Source organism: Sinocyclocheilus rhinocerous, unplaced genomic scaffold, assembly GCF_001515625.1.
Source record: "Sinocyclocheilus rhinocerous isolate Xijiao unplaced genomic scaffold, SAMN03320098_v1.1 scaffold83, whole genome shotgun sequence".
NCBI classification, from domain to species: domain Eukaryota; kingdom Metazoa; phylum Chordata; class Actinopteri; order Cypriniformes; family Cyprinidae; genus Sinocyclocheilus; species Sinocyclocheilus rhinocerous.
In genome coordinates this window covers 42448-63712 of record NW_015644623.1, presented here as the reverse complement: position 1 = coordinate 63712, position 21265 = coordinate 42448, and the positions used below count along the sequence as shown (strand labels likewise).

General features: G+C 38.9%; 1 protein-coding gene across 1 annotated transcript in view; it reads left to right on the top strand.

Annotated features, from left to right (window-relative positions):
• The first annotated feature begins 13886 nt into the window (after positions 1-13886).
• LOC107758480 (retinoic acid receptor alpha-B-like) overlaps positions 13887-21265 on the top strand; it is a 39838-nt gene continuing 32459 nt past the window's right edge. Inside the window, exon 1 of the mRNA XM_016576211.1 lies at positions 13887-14804. Coding sequence (XP_016431697.1) covers positions 14642-14804 — 163 coding nt within the window. The 5' untranslated portion in view covers positions 13887-14641. The remainder of the gene's footprint in view (positions 14805-21265) is intronic.

The following is a 21265-nucleotide window of genomic DNA, read 5'->3' as shown; positions in this document are numbered from 1 at the left end:
AGAATATAATGAATATAATATAATATACATTTGAAAGTCTCTTATGCTTACCAATAGGGCTGGGAAAATAATCGCGAATCCGATTCTCTCTTGAATCGATTCTGAGCTTAGTTTTGAATAGCAGATGGCACTACATGCTTTTGAAACAGCCGTACTCTGCTTGCTTCCAAATCCTTACACACACTTGAACGGTTGAACCTAAAATAATCATTCATAAAATTCGAAAAGGTTGAAGCGAATTACAAGGGTGTTCACAGTGGGCTGTGTTTACATTAATCTCGCTTCATAAAAGCATTCTGAGCTGAGGTGAAATTAACGTTACATGCATGACTCAACCGAACGCACAAGCGCTCTTTAGCACTGTTCATGAGCATTTGAGCGTGTGGATAAAAACTAGATTAGAGCGCCATCTGCTGTTAAAATTCCAGAGGAATCGCGATGCATTCTGAAAATCTCAGAATCGATCCACGAATCGATTCTGCATCGATTTATCGTCCCAGCCCTACTTACCAAGGCTGCATTAATGTGATAAAAAATACAGTAAAAACAGTAATAGTGTGAAATATTATTATTGTAATTCAACAGTTTTCTATTGTAATATATTTTAAAATGTAATTTATTCAGCAGCCATTACTCCAGTCTTCAGTGTCACATGATCCTTCAATCAATCTTTGATTTATTTGAGATGTAAATCTTTTATAGATGTCTTTACTGTCACTTTTCATCTATTTAATGTGTCCTCGCTGAATAAAAGTATTAAATTTTTTTATTTTTTTATTTTTTATTTTATTTTTGCAGAATATTAGGCTACATGTTTTAAGTGAATCCAGGAATCAAAACTTTGCAGCAGGAAAGACAGTCTGAAACTTATCACAGAAAACAAGTACTACTTAAATTGAGGACAAAATAATCGTGATCTGCTTCTAATCAATGCAAGTTAAGACTCTTGCTGAGAATCAACAAAATCTGCTAATATTGGCTGATGGTCACTGATGTATTGTGCATCCCTGGTTAATCTGTTACCAGTTCCCTTACTGTGAAATCCTATTGTTATGTATTGTCATATGAAGTTCTCTGAGTTTCTTGTTTGAGTTTCTTTGTTGTGTGTGTGTGTGTGTGTGTGTGTGAGTGCCTGATGCCTGGTGTGAAAGCCTGTGACCCAAATGCCGTCCTCCCTCACACCTCGCATTCACACTTTCACACTCCACGGCTGCTGACATTTTACTGCGGCATGGACGATGTGATGGGCCGACCGAGTGTGAGGTGGATCGTGGGTGTTGTTAATAGGACAGCTCTCAATACATCTGAGGTTTTGTTTTAATATTTTTACCATTAGTTTTCCATTTTGTGTGCTTAATTTCTGCTGATATTAGTGTTGATATCTTTGTTTATGCCAAATATATGCATATTTAACACACAGTTTCATTGCCTACTTTACTTGCCTGATATCTGTTTGTATTTCCTCTAATATGGTAGCCATGTCTAGTTGTAAACTGTCTCTCTCACACTCTCCTCGTTCCTCTTCCCTGGCCGTAGGGCTCCCTATCCACTAAGGTGCTGAATAATTAATGGAGGCAGGCTGGATTGATTAAAACAACACATCAGTCTGACCTCATTTAGTGAAGGCATGACTCAATGACAGGAACCAGCAGTGTCCTCCTAATGACAGATTACTCCTGACTGCGTGTGCTACTGTAAAGGGATTACAGTTTAACACACACACACACACACACAAGTAATGAGCTAAGAGACACTTATGAATGTACCCATACTAACTATACCCATTAAACTGTCCACATGAAAGTATTTAACTCACAGGAATGTTTAGAAACACTTTTATACATGTGCAGGCTAAAGCTAGCAAGCTAACTAACAGTCTCTAAACCTATATTAGCTTCAGGAGAACTTGTGCTGACAAAATCATCTTGCTCTAACTTCCTGCATTTTGTGAATTTGCTTTTGGCAAGCTTATTTCTCTCTTGAATGTGTTACATAACGATTTGCTTTATAAATATTACTGACCGTTTTAAGCCAGGGGCGTCCTCACATTTGTTTGTCAGTATTTTTAGTCTCTGTGGATATTGAGGAGTTAATGGGGACATTTCTGCGAGAGCAAATACAACTTGTGTCTCTGCGTGAACTGGAAGTCATTGGCGCGACGTCAGATACAGATTTGTCAGCGGTTGACAGCAATAAGCTGTGAATTCCCCAAACAGAAGATTGTCACATTAAATCCACTGCTGATTTCTGCTTGTATGTTCAGAAAATGTCTATTTTGAATATGGAATGAATGCCTATTACATATTTGTTTGGTAAAAATGGAAATGTGATGCCTTGATTTAGGAACAATTTTATATAATATACGGCTGGTAGACCTGTTGCCAAACCTATTTGCCACCATGTCCGTATCAATCATGCCAGTCCAGCAGCTCACTGGAATGTACTGGAAAGAAACGATTGAGGAGGCTGGCAGGAAGGAGGGAGGAATAAGCCGCCTCTTTCGTCTACATCAAAAGGAAAAGTTAATTTGCTAATCATTCGTGGCACATGGAGCGAGTTCCTTTTCGCTAATTGTGTCCAAGAGTTGCTATTAGCATATCTACTTTGATTTTGTACTCTGCCCTGTGGCAGCTGACAACGGCTGTTCTTTTTTTATTTTATTTTTATTAAGACTGACAGTTAGAAACTGCTGAAATAAAATTGTACAAAATGACTAATTTACATGCACTTTGGGGTCAAATCTGAGATTATATATTGTATGCATTAAGCTTGTGTGGAACTAACTAATATTTTATTATGTCAGAACAACCAAACCTTACATTTTGATATTCAACACAGAATGAACATATATTTTAGTAGTAGTTAATTTTTTTAGAAGTATTTTTTTATAAAGGGGTCATATGATGCGATTTCAAGTTTTCCTTTCTCTTTTGAGTGTTCGATGAGCTTTGTAAAAATCGACGCGTTTCAGAAAGGCGGGGCATAGAGGAGAAACAATAATGTACATTATATGGAAAATAATGTGTTTTTTGAACCTTAAACCGCATAAACACATTGCATTACACCAAATACACAAAATAATGTTCTTTTTAGCAACGTCATATGACCCCTTTAAGAAATTAATACATTTATTCAGCAAGGACACATTACATTAATTAAAAGGATCATGTTACATTGAAGACTGGAGTAATGGCTGCTGAAAATTCAGCTTTGCCATTACAGAAATTTTAAATAGATTAAAATAGAAAACAGTGATTTTAAATTGTAATAATATTTCACAATATTACTGCATATACTGTATGTTTCATCAAATAAATGCAGCATTGGTGGGACTTATGCTTACCAACTCCAAACGTTTTAACTGTAGTCTATATCTACAGATGGGTCAATAGAGAAATGTTCTCAGTAGAGGCCTGTAAATCTTTTGAGTTTCGCAGAGCACAAGCTAATAATTAGTTCCTATTGCTAAATCATAGAATGTACTGAAATCCGAGATTAAATCACATAATCACACAGGAACAGTCACACTGATAAGTATGTATGGATGGCATGTTTTCAAGCACTTCTTTAGAAGTTTTGTATTACACTGTGTCACATCAATCCCATTGTTGACAGCATTCTGAATCATGGCCAGCTGATTTTGTCATGATTGTGCCAGCTAATAGTTTTGACTTGTAATTTCGTTATCATGTTTCTCTGGGGACTTTTATTTCTTTTTCAAAAGCATTCCAATTTGTAGAAAACTTTCTGGGACTTTTTTTTTTTTTTTTTGCTGAGCAGATACCGTAGTCTGAAGTCTGAAGTTTCCTTCAAGTTAAGAGATATCTGAACCTTAAAAACTCTAAGGAAGAGGGGGGAAAAACCTATGAGTGAATTTGCTGAGCTCAGCCCTTTTCAGTCTCAGTGTCCTGCTTGAAGACAAAGTAAAAACAGTATATTGACATTTACAGGAGTGTTTTTTTTTCGTCTGGCATGGAGGGTCTAGATAGTGGATAATGTTGTGGTTTTGTCTGTGTGCTTTCTTCCATTTATAATTAGTTGAGAATTCATATGTGCAATGAGCAGAAACCATTTTTTTCTGCGCTCTTATCATCATGCTAAATATTTCCTGGACTTTGAATAAATTTGATTAGGAAGTCTTGTACTCATTCACAGATCTTAAACAGTGATGCTATTGTACAACCATATTATCTTAAGAGGCTAAAATATGAACACAATTGGCCTCTCTTCTTGCTGCTGATCCGTGTTCAGGAAACTAATGTAGAGAACCAAACTGCTACTTGAACCCAAACAAAACAGGGTGAAGTTTTAATCAGAAGAATGCTGTGGTCTTTGGCTTTTTAGTTTTTGTGGAACAAAAAAAGGTGATGTTTTGAAGAATCCTGGCCACCTTTTTCCATACATTGAAACTGAATAAGGACTGGGTCTGCCAAGACGACTCATGACAAAAAACATTTATTGCCTTTTTTCCCTTATATATAGCTCGCCAAATCAAATATGACACCTTTTGATGCACTGTTTAATGTCAACATGTGGTTACAATGCACATGAGAACTACTGACAAAATAGTGTTGATGTATCATTTGCAGTCATTTAATAACTTAAATTTGTGTCTGTTCCTCACATAAAGCTATTGCATGATTTCAGAAGACCTTGAATGTAATGTATGAGTCATATGGACTACAGTACCTTTATGATACTTTTATGGTGCTTTTTTTTTTTGCCTTTTTAAGCTTGACATACCCAGTTCCAATTCAATTTCAATTTATAGATTCTTTTTTTTTTTTTTAAGTCCCGTTGTCCTCTATGGAAATCATATGGGCTTGGAATAACATGAGTCAGTAAATCATGACTGAATTAAACTGTGAACTGATTAACAGACATTGACTGGTTTTGCACTCGTTTTGTTTCTCAAGGTGTCAGCACATATTCTTTAAACAAGAGAAATCTTTCGTAGAAATGTATTGCATGTGTTTGCATTTGCATGGGGATTAAAGGGCAAATCTGTTTTACTGATCATGTCCTCTAGTTTTTTTTAGCAGTATTAGAGACAGACTTCAGTTTAAAAGGCGCTGACAGTAAACCGTAACTCTTGTTTAGATGCAGACTATCGAATCGCATGCGATGTCAAAAATGAGCTGTAATTATACTGAAGAAATATCCTGTAGCTCAGTGCACATGTGCTCCAGTCCAACTTCCGTCTCATCCAAAAGAAATCTGGTCTACTGAAATATGTGGAAGGGCTTCTAGAGTGACAGCATGCTTGCTTTCTTAGACTGCAGTCTGGAGACGGGAAGTGCAGTGGCTCTCGGAATGGGGACCAGAATGGCTGGCCAATTGGGCCGGGGGTCAGGGTGTTTGTTCCTGTTCATGTACCCCCTCCCTCCTCCCCCCAACCCCCACACGGGTTTGCAGCTGCTCTGGAGAATTAGGGGGAATCCCAACCTAACTAATAGTATAAACTGCAGGCCTCACATTAAGGAAGAAGCAAGGGACTCAAAATAGATCATGTCCTGAAAGTAATTAAAGATTACTTTCAGGACAGGAAAAGTAATTAAAGATTACTTTTCAGGAGTGGGTTTGTTTTAGAAATTGTCAGGAATGTGACATCTGCATAAAACATTTTTGAGCGTTGTGTGTGAGCGCTTCAGATGGTTGACCTAATTAAGTGATCTGCAGTGTGTGTAATCATTTTAGAATTGTTTTGCATGAGGTCATGGGAGTTGAGTGTTGACCTTCTTTCAGAATCATGTAAAAACAGCACTATTCATTTGAAGGCAAATGCGAGTTACTCCTTCAGAGGAGGACCCAGATGTGAGAGCTGGACTGTTGATGAAGGAGGGGTGGTTCCAGATGGTCCACCCGGGCCTGGTTAAATATTATCAGTGCACTGGCCTCCCCCACCGCCTCGCTGAGCCTGTAATCCATCGTAACTACCCAGCCCTCTTTCATCTCCCTTCTCTTTTCCCCCCTTTGCATTTCCCTCAGAGAAGTGGATTATAGGAGGTGCTCATTCTGCATTCAAGAAGCACACTAGAAATGGATGGAGCGAGAGATCTCTTTATATCACACTGTCAGATACAGTGTGGACTGCATGTACTACAGATGTAGAAATACAATGAGATGTTCATATTATAGCTCCAGTGTAGCATATGACAAACTGAGAAACACATGCTTTGACAAGCACCCACAAATCTGATCATCTTCATAACATATAAACATATTTTCATGTAAGTTGATAATGTATTTTCTCCCCAATATTTAAGCACTCTTAGATGTATAAATCTGAAGATAAAATAATTGTGATTTAATCTCATGACTTCCAGTCTTTAAAAAGCAGAATTAAACATGTAATGATAATAATGTATTTATTATTGTACCTTAAGTTATTATCACCTTATATATATGTATATATATGTGTGTGTGTGTGTGTGTGTGTGTGAAGAGTTCAGATGGAAAAGCTTCTAAGTGCCATCTGAAATTTATCTATCTATCTGTCTATCTGTCTGTACACTACTTTTCCTCTTTCTTTACCCCCACAGACCACCTTCCTTGCAGTTTGAAAACCTATGACCTAAAATTAACCAACAGCCAAACTGCTATTTAGGCATTGTTTTAGCAAACTCTCATTCGTTCTGCCTTCATTCCGGTATGTAACGCCCACTTTTCACAATCTAGTTGCTTGTCCCCTTTGAAATACTTCACATTACAGAACTAAAAAATGGATTGCGGACAGCAGTCCGTGCTGACTTTTTAGAGCGTGCTTCATATCATTCTGTACGAGAATATGATAACCAAACAGCTCATTAACATTTGCCTCTTCATTTACTTCTCAAGCACTAAACCTTTAATCTCTTCGTGTTTGTTCTGAAGCACTCACCCTCTCAGTGCTCCGTGAGTCCTGATCAACCCATCCCGTCCGTGGCCCCCGTCTGCCCCCTTCCCCGGCGCAAGTGCATGAGAGCGCTTGAGGATTGCTGTGCCTCTATTGTAATTGTATCAAGGGGAGGGAGAAAGATGGGTTAATTACCCTCTCAAAGTGGCCAGTGCACTTGGAGAGGAGGGTCAAACAAGTCATAATGGTGCATTTGCCAGGCCATTGTGAGGGTACTGTAGCAGAGCGACCAGTTCTTGTTCCCGCTTCAGACTGCTTTAGGGGGCTTTCGCTGATTAAAGGGGGGATTTGCGTCGGCTGCTTTCATGGGTCCTTGGCCAGGAGAATCGATATGTCAATAGGCTCAGTATCTATATGCAAAGCGGGGGTTTGGCCAGCACATTCAAAGCTTTTTGATATGCATGGGGCTTAGGCTTAAGCCACTGGCAGTAAAGACCGAGCATTATCACAAAGGCTGCTTGATGTTCTTATGGGTGGTGATATGGGGTCCTCCATGGGAAGTGGGTCTGCTTTGATAAGATAGAGGGCTGGTGGCCTGGAAGGCTGGCTGACTGGCTGTGGTCTGCCAAGGTGCGTTTGATGACTCAGAACTCCTTTAAACGGAAAAATTGCTGGCTTTTGTTTTGGCCGCCCGTCTGTATAATGTACCAGATTCTTCCTGCCCGAGGCCCACCATCACAGCGCAGTCCCGTTGGGTCCTTTGTGTGTTTGCCTCCACGTGAAAGAGAGCCGGAATGAGAAATCAAGAGCGAGAGTGTTGGGGGTGAGGGTCTTTCCTCTGGGGGGTGTCAAGGTAATGGGCCTGTTTAGAGAGCAGCCCCTATCTGTCTCTCATCCTCTCAATATCTCTCTGTCGTGCCGGGAGTAGAGATGATGGGGCTTCCTTTCATGGCGTTACCATCCGCAGAAGATGGAGTAGTGCGGGGACACCGGTCGGGGTCAGCGGACCTCCCCCATCCCGTACTCAGCTCCACCTCGCTTTTAGGCTCTTTGAAATGGTGATGATGATGGGGTGACCCCCGCTGCCCCCCGATGCGACGCCCTCAATGAGGCTTGGGTTTGGTAGATCATTCCACTACCCCCGCTTTTCCCTCCCCTGAGCTCCACAGCAACCGCTGCCCCGGTCCCGGACACATTTGTCATGTCCAGACCCCGCAAGCTGCACCTCTATGGGGCTTTTGTTCCTCAACCTGCTGGCTAAGCAGGGGATTTCAGATGAACCATTAACATTTGAACCAGCTCGGCACATTTCCCTATTGCGCTCGATCTGCGCCTGGGCCATTACTGGTGAAAAGAGCGAGAATTCATCATATAGGTCAGCGGTTCCCAACCTTTTTTCCTCGGGGCCCCCCCTACTTACATATATGACAATCTGTATGACAGTCTTTCATACATTTGTAGATCATGATAACCACAGGCACAGCACCTCGCTACCATGGTAAAAAGTAGCCTAACTATATGGTTTCTATAATATTTGCTATGAAAAACAGTAACCTGAAGACATTCAGTATAAGTACAAATGCACAACAAACAACTGATATGACTTAATAACAAAAATACTGTGATTATATTCCATTACTCCTTTAATATATTTAGTACATTATTAATATTATAAAATTCAATATGAATATTCTACTTTTCTGCCACAATACCATGGTTACTGTCAATGTTACTACAGTAAAACCATTGTAAATGTTGGTGATTTGTAAATTGAAACGCCTTCTAACTGGATCGTTGTTGCACAGGTGTTTCCGCATCAGTTGTTGAGAATGATCCAGCTCTGATTTATTTGGCTTTAAACTAGTTTAAATCCCACACCTATGTGATTTGTACGGGAGAACTCTGCGCTGAACTCGAGCGCTATCACTAGATCTCACAGCGCTGTTTAGTGGTCTCGAGATCTCGACTGGTCAGTGTAGTAAATATATTCGCTTTAGCTCACACCGCGCTCTCTTTTCTTTTGAGCTGAGCTGATAAAAGGTCAGTGCGACGCTTATTTAATTGTTTATTTTATTTAATTGCCTTATCTTGGCATTGTAAGCATATGATTTAAAAACATTTTTATATAAAATTATTAGTGGAACATTTTATACATCTTTATCTGACCTCAAAGCATATCATCTCCCGCGGGGGGCCACGGACCCCAGGTTGGGAACCACTGATATAGGTCACTATACACCGCAAAAGACCAATAATAACATGTTAAGAGCTGTTAATTGTGGGGTTGATAAGGAAACTATATAGTATGATGTGTTAGATGATAACAATAATACCATAGCACAGGACTAAAAAATGTATAAATACATTTCATTGGACACAAACATGATATTCAGACAAATAACACACATATATGCCTTGAACATACTCTGCTGATCTTATACAAACAGTCATGTGTCATTGAGCTGTTCAAATGTTGTTTGGGTCAGTAGGGGTCAGAAGGTCAATAGAGTGTTATGACGCATAGCCTGGGGGACAGGTGAAGTGGACTTGACCACTCATGCTGCACCTTAATCTTAAAAGAAATTGTTCAAACTGCCCATCACCTGGCCATCAGAATGAGATGAGATGAAATTTGTTGACTATAACAAAATAGAGATGCATTAAAGGGATAGGTCATCCAGAAATGACAATTTATTTCAATTGTTTTTGTCCATATAATCGAAGCTAACGGGGCCCAAAACAATATTAGACTCTTTAGACTTTGTATGGAAGCCTATTTCTGCCACATAAGAAAACAAAATACATTGGTAAATCATAATTCTGAAATTATGAGATTAAAAAGTTATATTTATTATGCAACAATTCAATTATGACATTAAAATGTTTGGCTTTTCATGTCAAGATTATGACTTTTTTGTCATTATTTTAACCTTAATCTCATAATTACGGCTTAGTATCTTATCATTTCTTATAATTCATATCTTATAACTTTTTATCTAATAATTTAATGTCAATTTAACGTCAATATTGTGACTTTATCTCATAAAAATAACTTAATGTATCTCATAATGCTAACTGTCTCAAAGTCTTAGTATCTCAAATTTTCATTACTTCAAATGATTTCGACCACTTATGTCACAAATATGAATTTTTGTGATAATTATGATTTACCAAGGCATGATTTGTGTTTCTTATTTGGCGGAAATGAGCTTCCATACTTGACTCTAATTGTATACGGAGACTTTTTCCAAAATATCTTCTTTTGTGTTCACAGAAGTAAGTCATACAGTTCAAGTGACATGAGGATGAATAAATAATGACAGAATTCTTATTTGGGGTGAACTAACTTTTTAAAGTCTTACAAAAAAAAAAGATGTTTAAATTATGGGCGTGCATTTAAAAAGCTGTGGTGATGACTATATAACTATAAATCTGTAATGACAATGTAAATGTCTCACATATTCACCCTCAATACACAAACCCACATTCAAACAAACAAACAACTCACCATAAGGATGGTAAGATGCTGGATCTATTCTCATCACTTAATCCTTGACCTTGAGCCAAGAGTAATGAGACGGGACTGCTCAAGCAATCAGGATCATCAGTGGCCCTGCGGACTAGTCAATAGCCTTCACCCGCTAACATTACACATCTGGCAGAATGGTTCACGGTAGCTAATCTCCACCATATGTTTACCACAGCAGTAAGCATCAGCTGGCATATAGTAACGGCACAAACCTCTTAAATGCATTTATATTGTACCATAATTTACAAAAGTCCATGACATTTGATCATTAATGACTATATAAGAAATAACCCTCTTTTTATGTCACTCGCTTTCAGGAAATTGCTTCAGCGAGGTTCACAGAAGAGTTAATAGTGTGCATGTCCGGAGATAGCGATCAAGGTTATGTCGCTCAGATTAAACATACTGCCTATGTGATCGCATTTTATGGGGAAATGGTTCACTTTGTCATATGCAATTTTTTTATATAGCTGGAGTTCAAAAGCTGTCACCGTTGAGAATGTCGAATGGTATCTTTCTCTTGACCTTTGTCGGCATTAATAGCATTAGGCACATCCATACTGTGCTCATTGTAACAGTATTGAATGATGGCCCCCTCCCTATCAGACAGATTAAAGGCATTGTGGGTGAATGCAAACACCCATCTGTTCATCAGGGCCGGGCATTCTGGGACAAACTGGGTCATGTGACTGACAGAATAATGATAAGCATTTAAACCTGCATGCTATCAGTATGCTAACACCTCGCAAACCCAATCTAACAGCATTGACATTGCATAATATGTGCTCTCGAGAACGTGCATTCGCTCCTAACAGCATATATCGCGCAGCATTGATAAGAAGTCGAGCTTAATAGAAAATAAAGAAGCCTTTTTATGCGTATTTAGAGGAAGTGAAGTGGGGGAGGTGGATTGAGGGTAATAAATAGCCTCACACTTTCAAGTTGCCAGCAGGTTTGCTCATGCATTTCCTCCTAAAGCCCCATAAAGTCTTTGAATTCCTAACAGCCGCCATACAACCCCCTCCTCCCCCGATATACTGCCCCTCTCCACTCCTGCAGTGTCAAGGTATTGAGAAACTCAGGTCATTTGCCTCTATCAATGACATATGTAGCTTATTATGCTAGTCTGTTGTTGTTTTTCTCTTCTAATACACCACACAATTGTGTTCAAGCAATTGTCAATTAAAAACAGTATCGATGCTGTGCAATCAAGTCACTAAAATCAGAGAATTTGAGTCAAGTTTCAGCTTATTTTGTGTGAAGTCATGGTCAAATTAGAGATATTTTGCAGGCAAAAATGGTCCATTCATTGTCAATAGTGTAGCAATGTATGAAGCACAGATCACACAGAAAATTTGCATGACCAGTTGAACCCGATGTGAAATCTGCAGGGGAAAGCTTTCGCCTCGACTGAAATTCTGAAGTGCATTCCTATTGAAATGACTGGATTTAGCCTGCGAAAAATTGCTGAACAATGCTAAATGTGACCGCACCTTAACTGTGTTTACTGTTTATATAGTATTACAGACATTTGTCCTGTGTTATGTCTTCAGTGAAACATTTAAACTGGCACAAATATAAAGCAGTATTATTTAGAGCCAGCCATTTCCCTCTTCCCTGACCATTTCATAGCCAGATTTATATAGGTCTGGTTGGATTAAAAGGACTGTCCATTAATAAACGTGTATTTATTGAATGAGCGGCCTTTTGTGTGCAGGCTAATATTTTAGATGGTGAAAAATCAATACAGTACCTCTTACATGTCAAGGACAAAAATGTGAGGGCTGAAGCCGGAAAATAAGGGGAGGCTAATACGTCGTTTCACTGATGGATGGAGCCATCAGCGGATGGCAACAACCTTGGTGCGTTGAGCTGACGGATGCTGTAGGGCTGCAGCCCGAGTGTTCATTGCCTTGTTATGAACACTACTCTCCAGACAGCGTCTATGGATTTTGTGGTGGGAAACTAGATAGTGTTGCAATGTGTTGTTTACCTCACTTTGTATTGATAAAGCAGTCTTGGGGTCAGTGAGTGTCTGCTCTTTACAGAGACAGCATGGTGGTTACTGGAAGAGATGATCTGTGTGTATATAGACCTATTGTTATTTTATTAAGTACAAGTTCTGGCATTTATAGTGCTACATTCTAACTGATTAGAATTGTAATAGGCTGGTAAAAAATAATAAAGATAAAAAAGTCATGTTTGATCAGACACCCATTTCAAGTAGAGAATACAAAATACAAAATATAAGTATTAATACAAACATTACATAGTGTGTGTGTGTCAAACTAAAATTTATTCAGACTCCAACATTTCTCACATTATCACAGTTTATTCGCTATAGTTTAGAAAATGGTAATAAAATATGACAAGAACTCAGAACTTCATCTTGATAATGTCAGATAACTTTGATAGAAAGGTAAGTAATGAATTCGGTTGAATAGCTGTCAGCTGTTAAATTTAAGTACACAATTAGATAATACCAATTTAGGTCGACCAATTACCAAGCAATGCTTAATTTTGTTCAGTCTGTGGTGTAAAAAGGTCGCATTAACAATTAAAGAAAAAACACTTAAGCAAAACATGGTCAGGTCAAAGTGTCTGAATAATTTTTAGTCCCAAATTTTTATCAATTTTACAGGTAGTCCACTGTATGAAGAACTTTTGGGTATAATATGTCACAGTTTACTTTATTATGCTATCCTCACTTACATAAATGAACTATAGTGTCCTGCACCCACTAGTAAAAAAATATATCTGGTGTCTGAATATTTTTTGGTTTGACTGTATGTATAGGTATACATGTATGCATACATATAGCAAAGTTTCCCTCACCTTTACATGGCAAAATGTGTAATCATAAACATAGTATCTTAATAAGATTAAGGGATACATAATATTTCAATTCTTGCAAATGTTATACACAAGTTTATATTAGATGTATTATGTCCGTAACAAGTTGAACATTTTGTCTCAATATGATACAGTAATTAAGCTTGAGCTATATAAAACTTTAAAAATCATTTTTGATCAAACAAAAATACTTATAAAATGTTTCTTTCAAAACTTTCTAATCCGACTGTCCTAATGTCCTGATAACTCTGGTGCAGTTTCTTGCTTTTTAACATAGTTCTGCGTTTGTTTGTTTGTTTGTAAAGAAAACGGCAGTCAAATAAATGTAAACGTGTATGTAAAAAAATATTTTTTGATGAAACAAAAATAGCCTACTTATAAAAGTATGTTTCTTTCAAAACCTCCTAATCCGACTGTACTAATGTCCTGATAACTCTGGTCCTGTTTCTTGCTTTTTAACGTAGTTCTGTTTTTTGTTTGTTTGTTTTTTGTAAAGAAAACGGCAGTCAAATACATGTAAACATGTGTATGTACAAACTTTATACTTCAGCTTGTTATGGCGACAGATCCTCGTTGATAGATGGCACATTGATAAAACCGAGATTAGTCTTATCGGCAGCCAATCAGAGAGCGGCGCAGTCAGAGTGGGGGTGGACGGGGGCGGGGTTCGTGCGCAGCTGCTGACACTCGTCAAGAATTGCGGTGTGGGATAGCCTGGAAAGTGAGTGAAGACCAGAGTTACCCTGTCGAGCAGCGCTTTTGTTTTTCAGGGAGACATTTCCCACAAGTATGCAAGGTGTTCGACACAGGATGCAAAAGGCATTACTTTGAGCTCGCGTCTGGAAACACTGGAGCAAGTTCGTCCCGCGTCTGACCGGCAGCCTCCAGCGGGATTATTCACAACACCAAACCCTCTCTCTCTCTCTCTCATCGATGCAAACGACTGCGTGTTTACAGTAAATATGCGTCGGCCTGTTAACGAATAGCATTTAGAAGACGTTTCGTTTGGGGCAAGGAGGCGTTTGGGAGCTTTTCAAGATAATCGGCGCTAACAGTTTTCGGAGGTTTCCACGGACTGAGCGCGGGACTGCTTACAGTTACTCATGTAGCAGTTTCACATCGATCTCTGGGTCTCTTTTAGAGACACGGTTTCATCAGCACGCTGTTGCAACAACTGGCGCAGGTTTTTAACATCTGAAGAATGTAGTTCATTCCCCGTGGACAGCGCGAGCTTCTGCTGAACTGATTAGCGTCTCTCATCAAGTGTGAAATCGCACTTCTTGCTCCCGTTTTATTGTTTTGATTAGGGTTTTTACGTTTTAACCTGCTATTTTCCCCCGTTGTATATAGCATTTCGAGTCTTTTTTGCTGCGACTAGAAGAAGGAAGCATTTACTTTTGGAGAATATTTGCTTTTATTTCACGATGTACGAGAGTGTGGACGTTGTTGGGCTGACCCCTAGTCCGAACCCGTTTTTAAGCATGGATTACTACCACCAGAACCGCGGCTGTCTGATCCCGGAGAAAGGCCTCGTGTCGGGAGCGGCCCGCGGCTTCAGGACCCCGCACTGGAGCGGCTCCGATCACTGTAGGTGGCCTTTTATTTTCTTTATCCTTAACACAGTCTCTGATCTAACATTATGCGAACAATTTCATTCCGAGTTTCTCCCCCGACTGCTGAATGTTTGGGGGGGTCACTGGGGCTCTTTACAGGGGCAACTACACATCAGCTGTTTTCCAGCGTGTATACATGTTGGCTGTGTCTCAAACCTAGTGAGTTGACTACCTAGACAACTGCTAATGCGCTGTAAATATGTGTAATATATTTTACTGCCTGTTGTTATAGAATAAGGCTCAATTTAAACACGTATTTCCTGTCAGTGTGATATTAATTAATTGATAATATACGAGTACTGTATATTTAGTGTGGCTTTATGAACTGTTACATTTATAGGTAATCATATTATATAGTATCTCAGTCCAGACACTTTCAGGCACTGAATTTCCACCATATTTCTATTGATATTGTCATGAATGAGTAACAAACTAATCACACTAAATGTATGTAGGTTCAAATTCCTTAGGCTTGGGGGTCAAAGGTCAATTTTGAGTCAGTTTCTCCCAGTGACCACTATGCATTAGGGCCTACAATGTGTCAGTTCATTCTTAGAAACCATTAACTTGTTTTAGTTTTGGTTTGAATGATTATGTGCATTTAGTGCAGTAGTGTTTGCAAAACTTCAGTAGTAGAAAGCTTTTTTTAGATATCATACAGATCAGATTGGTTTAAAATTCCTTATTCAACCAGTATTTACATGAAAATCAGGTATACGTTTACATGTATATTAATCGGTGCTCTCTATTTCTGTACATTGTGAAACCTACACTATTTTTGCACCATTTTCTCCGTGTGATTTGGTGTTACTCCCATGTGCATTGTGGTTCCTGCGTGTTACCACCTCATTTTACGCATAATCTTAGTGGTTGCTTTGGAGAAGCTTTTTACCGTATAAATTTTATAGTTGGATCATTCATTTTACAAACTCTCATTCTGCAGCATTTTACCTTCAATAAAATGTAGTGTAGTAGTGTGAAAAACTGAGGGGAATATGTGTGAAAATAAACCCAATTTAGCTGATGAGCAAGATCTGAGAAGTTCCATCAGCAGCTGTGTGCAGCCAGCTTTGAAAAGAAGCTACATTAATACCATCAGTTCCAGTGTGCTAATTTTACTACTGTCTTAAAAGTACGTTTGACATGTTCTTAAAATAGAAAGATATTTCTATTTGCTAAATAAAAGGTATGAGAAGATTAGGTGGTTTTTCTCAGTAGCAGTTGTGTCTGATTGTTTGGATTCTTTTTAAATACTTTACTTTGCATGTTAGTGTAGGGGAATTTACAGCTTACAGTTAACCCCAAAGACCAGGTATGATGAATGAAGACCAGGAGTCAGAGATGCAATCAATCGAAGAAAAATTTACTGAAGAAAAATAGTTTGCAGTTTCATCAGCAGAAGTCAGCTTCAACACTCTCGATGGAGTTCGCAGGCCGCTCTGTGTACATGTTAACAACACCAGCAATTATACTCTAACAGAGGTCGCTAATTGCGTCAATGCATAGGTCAGGAAAATTTTAATTGATCTAAAACCTAGATAAACTTAGAAAATCTCCACATGAACGTAAAACTCAAAGCATATCTTCGAATGATTATTTTGGTGCCAAGTGATCAGAGGTCAGATGCAATAGGCATATTAAACTTATTTTCTAACATGCATAAATGTAACTTTGATTAATAATTATTCAAGAAGAAACGAATATATATTTTCTGAAGGTCGCGATAGCTCCAGGATTCCACTCCTTCATTAGTTCTTACCAAGCATGATACTTGGAAATTAACCTGGTTTGAGTATTTTAAATATCAAGTATTATTGAATAATAGCAATTATATATATAATAGCTATTAAATCTTTAGAGCATAATGGAAAATATATTTTTTCAGATGAACTAGGGACTGCTTGCAATAGCACATCTTGTACAAGGACACTAGACAACGACGATGTCTTATCACAGCGTATGGTATGTGTTTGCAACTCGAGCGTGACATTTCAGGGGGCCAGAGTCTTTCTGGAAACATGGTCTCCAGTGATTGTTGGGGCATGTCAACATTGCTAATCTTGTGTAAGCCTGTTTGAGGGATGATTTGTTCTGCAGCTCAGCATCCTTTTCTTATGGAGAACAGTCCTAGCAGCCAAAGTATTTATGGTTCTTGAAAAGGGCACATAGAGCAAGGAGACTCGGTGGTGCGGCTCGACCGCTTCGAGGAGACGAGATCTAAATGAAGTCATGTAGAAATAAGTGACGGTCCTAGGATCTCCTGTAAAGTTGTTTTTGTATAAGTGGCATGTTAGGGTGGAATATAGGCTAGTGTCCAATTGTCTCCTTTTCTCCCTGTATGAGAGTTGTGCTTTTAGTCCAAGAAGATATTTTGTATTTCTCCATATTTCTGCAAGAGTGACTTTCAGTGGTGGCGTATATGGGTCAGGAGTAACCATATGCTTGGTTTTTTAACCCACCATAGTTTCCACTTTGCAGAGTAAATCACAAAGAGCTCGAAAGACCCTCAAGGGCCATTGACTGAAGTGCAATGAATTGCTTTGCTCTTTCAGATAATCCTCAAAATAATTAAAGCCAGGCAGCAGCTTTTAATGACCCCGTTCTGAGTCTTGCATAAGATCGTGAGACTTTGAATAATGGATGTTTGCAGAGTGTGTTCCTTTAAGTGACACTCAAAGTGAAGTATGCTGTAGAGTTGCGTTTTTCTGCTACTTCTGTCTGTGTATTGTCTTGCGTTCTTCTGAAGCGTGCCATGTGATTGGTTCTTAGTGGCCTTCAAACATGAGCACCTTCACGGCCATCAGGAGCGGATTAGGCCCTCCACCTCCCTGACCTCCAAGCCCTGCTACCTCGGCGCAGTGAGAGGCTCTGGCGCTCCGTGTCTCAGGGAGGCATCCATCACGGTGTGTTTGAAAAGCTCTCCATCATTCTGAAGGCTGCCTGGGACCCAGCAGAATGAAAGCAGGCGGTCGGATCTCTCTGCTGTTCCTGCCCCACTAAAAGACTGTTAACTTTCTATTCACAAGCCTCCTCGCGACATTCCAGTGTAGCTCTTTTGTTTTAACAGAGAGCTTGATCTCTTGTGAACATGCATTGTTGAAGAGCATGCTTAGATTGTGCATCTCGTTGATGTATCATCACTTATGTTTCACTTATAGTATCACAGTAGCAATATTTCTATCCAAGCTGTGAATTTGGCTTAAATGAAAAATCTAAATATTGCAAAAACTGTTCATAAAAAGCTAATAAAGCAGCATTTCCGTTCCACACACTTCTGGGAAACTTCATGCAAAATAGAAATGGAAGTTGTAGCCACTGGGCAAACCAAAGTGGCTCTTTAAAAGTAATAAGTTTTACAGAATACTCTAGTAGTTGGTGAGAAATGCCTTATGTCAGGGGTTGGCACAGTATCAGAGAGTTTTGAGATGTAGTGGTAAATATTTTTGGCTTTGGCAATTCAAAACAACCAGAGCAGGTTTTGTTTTCTTCTCTGCATTAAGTCATGTGACTCAGATCTTCTAAAGGTCAAAGGACTTTGATGGGCATCTATACAATTTATCCACCTCAAGCGGTCATATACCACATCTTTAAATGCACATTTTGGAAATGTTATCAACATCTAGCCTAATTTTTCCTAATTTATAGCCCTTAATATAAAGCATGTCTTATGTTTAAGGACAAATTGGATTATGCACTTTACTCACAGCAACTCACTCTGCGTCTTCCGCTATTTTTCAGATGTGCTTGTATCAAACTACTGTATATCAATGCTATTGCGTCATACCATATCGCTTATAAAAGTATATCGATATATCGTATAAACTCGATATATATCTTATTTTTTGTTTTATTGTAGACTCAATGTAGTTTAAGGAAGCAGGGCTGGAGTGGACCGCTTTATTTATGTAGTGCTAAGGGTGAAGCTTTATTTTTAATTTATCCCAAAATCTGCATTAGGGATAAATGATATATTGGAAGCATGATATAATTCCCATTATAAATTGCTATCAGTTGACATTGTATATTTTGGATGCTCATTTCCTTTTCTCTGCATTTAGATTACCTTTGCCATCTAATGGTTTTGTTTGTTATTTTAGACAAAATTACATAGAATCAATATCAGGCATAACACAAAAATGATTTTTAGCTTGTTATTGCATCCCTAATTTGCCTAAAATTCCAATGAAGATCAAGTCAGTGAAGCTTCTGTGGTGTTTCATCGATGGCTTGATGAGTCTCAGATGGAGCTGCAGTGTGGAAGCCCTAACTAAGGAAACGCATGTGGCGTTTTATTGTTTCCCATGAACAGTGCCGTGCCGGTGGGAGCAATAGCTTGGCCCGGTTGCAGCTGGGAGGGGATGGAAAGTGGGAGGGGAAAAAGGGATTCCTGTAGAATAAGGGCAGAATTAGTAGAGTTTGAGAGGGAAAGAATAAGTACCCTGGTCTGTTGGTTAACCGAGGCTTACTAAGGACCGGGGTTTGCCTGAACTCCAGACAGCGTGGCAGGTCTGCTGCTGAACACAGAACGGGAGAGCTGCTCGTTTGCATTTTGCCAGCGGCTCTTGTTGGCACGAGTGGCGCTTGTGTTGCTGTGGGTTTGGCTGGCTGACCGAGTGTTTATTTCTTTTAGCCTTAAATACAGAGCAGGACTTGCAATAGATACTGGGCCTGCCGGCGCTCTGGCAGCACACATCCAAGCGGATCCACAGACACACACACACCCCACATCTGTGCCATGTGGACTGTGGGGGGAGGCTGAGGCATACACAAATGTAACCAGCTGGTGGTGTACCGTGAATGGCTGTGGCCCGGACTCTGGATAGCACAGTTAAAATGCATGCATTTATGTTTTCATGTCCTTGTTTAGTGCCTAAAACAATGACTGTAAGAGAACCCAAATGAAAGCCCGGTAGTCATGTAACGTGGGTTTGTTTTTGTTGTTTTAGTTATGGATGTCCAATATATTTGAATATTTTATGATTTACATACTATATATTTATTTATTTATTATTTTATTTATTTGTTTCGTTTAATTTTTTGTACAATTATTAGTCCATATTGGATACATATCTGTCCATATTAGACACTTATTTTTACCTTTTTAAAATGCTTGCATTAAGCTAATCCTAAACACTCCTTTGCAAATCTCTAAATGTCCATTTTTCTCTAAATATCCATTTGTCATAATGTACATTATTATGTTGTAATGACTACAATTTTTAGTGTTTTATTTTTATTTAGACAAAATAATATAGAGTAGGAAAACTGGACCATCTCTTATATTCACTCCAGAATGTCAAGTTTTCAGCTCTGATGAAGTGGTAAGTGTATCGTGAATGACAGAGGGGATCTGTATTAGTTTATTGCCAAAGAATGATCCTTGACAGGTTAATAGTCAGATGTGCATGTTTAGTATATGACACTCTAAACATCACTCGTCTGGTGTCTTAAAATTTCAGATCAGAGAGACGACTTTTACCCGAAGGCTGAACATTAGCCGAGCTGCTCTGTAATCATGGCAGGGGAGAACAGTGAGGTACGACTTTTACCCGAAGGCTGAACATTAGCCGAGCTGCTCTGTAATCATGGCAGGGAAGAACAGTGAGGTTTGTACCTGCACAGGGCCATAGGGCAGGATTTTGCAACACATGGCGCCCTTCCAAATCAGATGTGCAACCCTCCAGCTGTAATGGCTGTTGCTTGCTTTAAAGTGCCGCCATGTGCTGTAGACCACAAGCACATTTCATACATTAGCTCTTCTCTTAGTCATGTGCTATCAGGTTATGCTGCATTTTTTTATGGCGCCAGAATCTGTGAGTGAACCTGTGCATGAGAATGTTTGTGAGGACAAGGTTAACGAGTTCTCAGTGTTTCTGCTTTAATTCAATATTCTGATTGTTTGCTAGCACCTTTTTCTGGTTTCTCTAGAGCTGGGCGATATAGCCAAAAATCATATCTCTGTATTTTTTTTTTTTTGCTGAATTGCAATATTCAATATATATCACTGTATTTTCTACACTTTTTTTTTTTAATTTTTTTTTTTTTAGATTTTTAAAATTCACATCCTGCCCAATGTTCATATTAAAGGGGTCATATGATGCTTTTTTTAAAGATCATTATTTTGTGTATTTGGTGTAACAGAATATGTTGACATGCTTTAATGTTCAAAAAACACATTATTTTTCAAATACTGTACATTATTGTAAGTCCTCTATGCCCCGCCTCTCTCAAACGCTTCGTTTTCTACAAAGCCCCCTCCTTTGACAAGCGCAGTCTGCTCTGATTGGCCAGCTGACCCAAGCACTCGTCGGAAATGTAACGCCACTTAACATAATCGCGAGCTTCATCTTTCAAAATAAATGTAAAGACAGAGCAATGTCTTTACTCTGGGGAACAGAGTCGCGTGACAGACACAATGATGAAGCTGGTATGTGT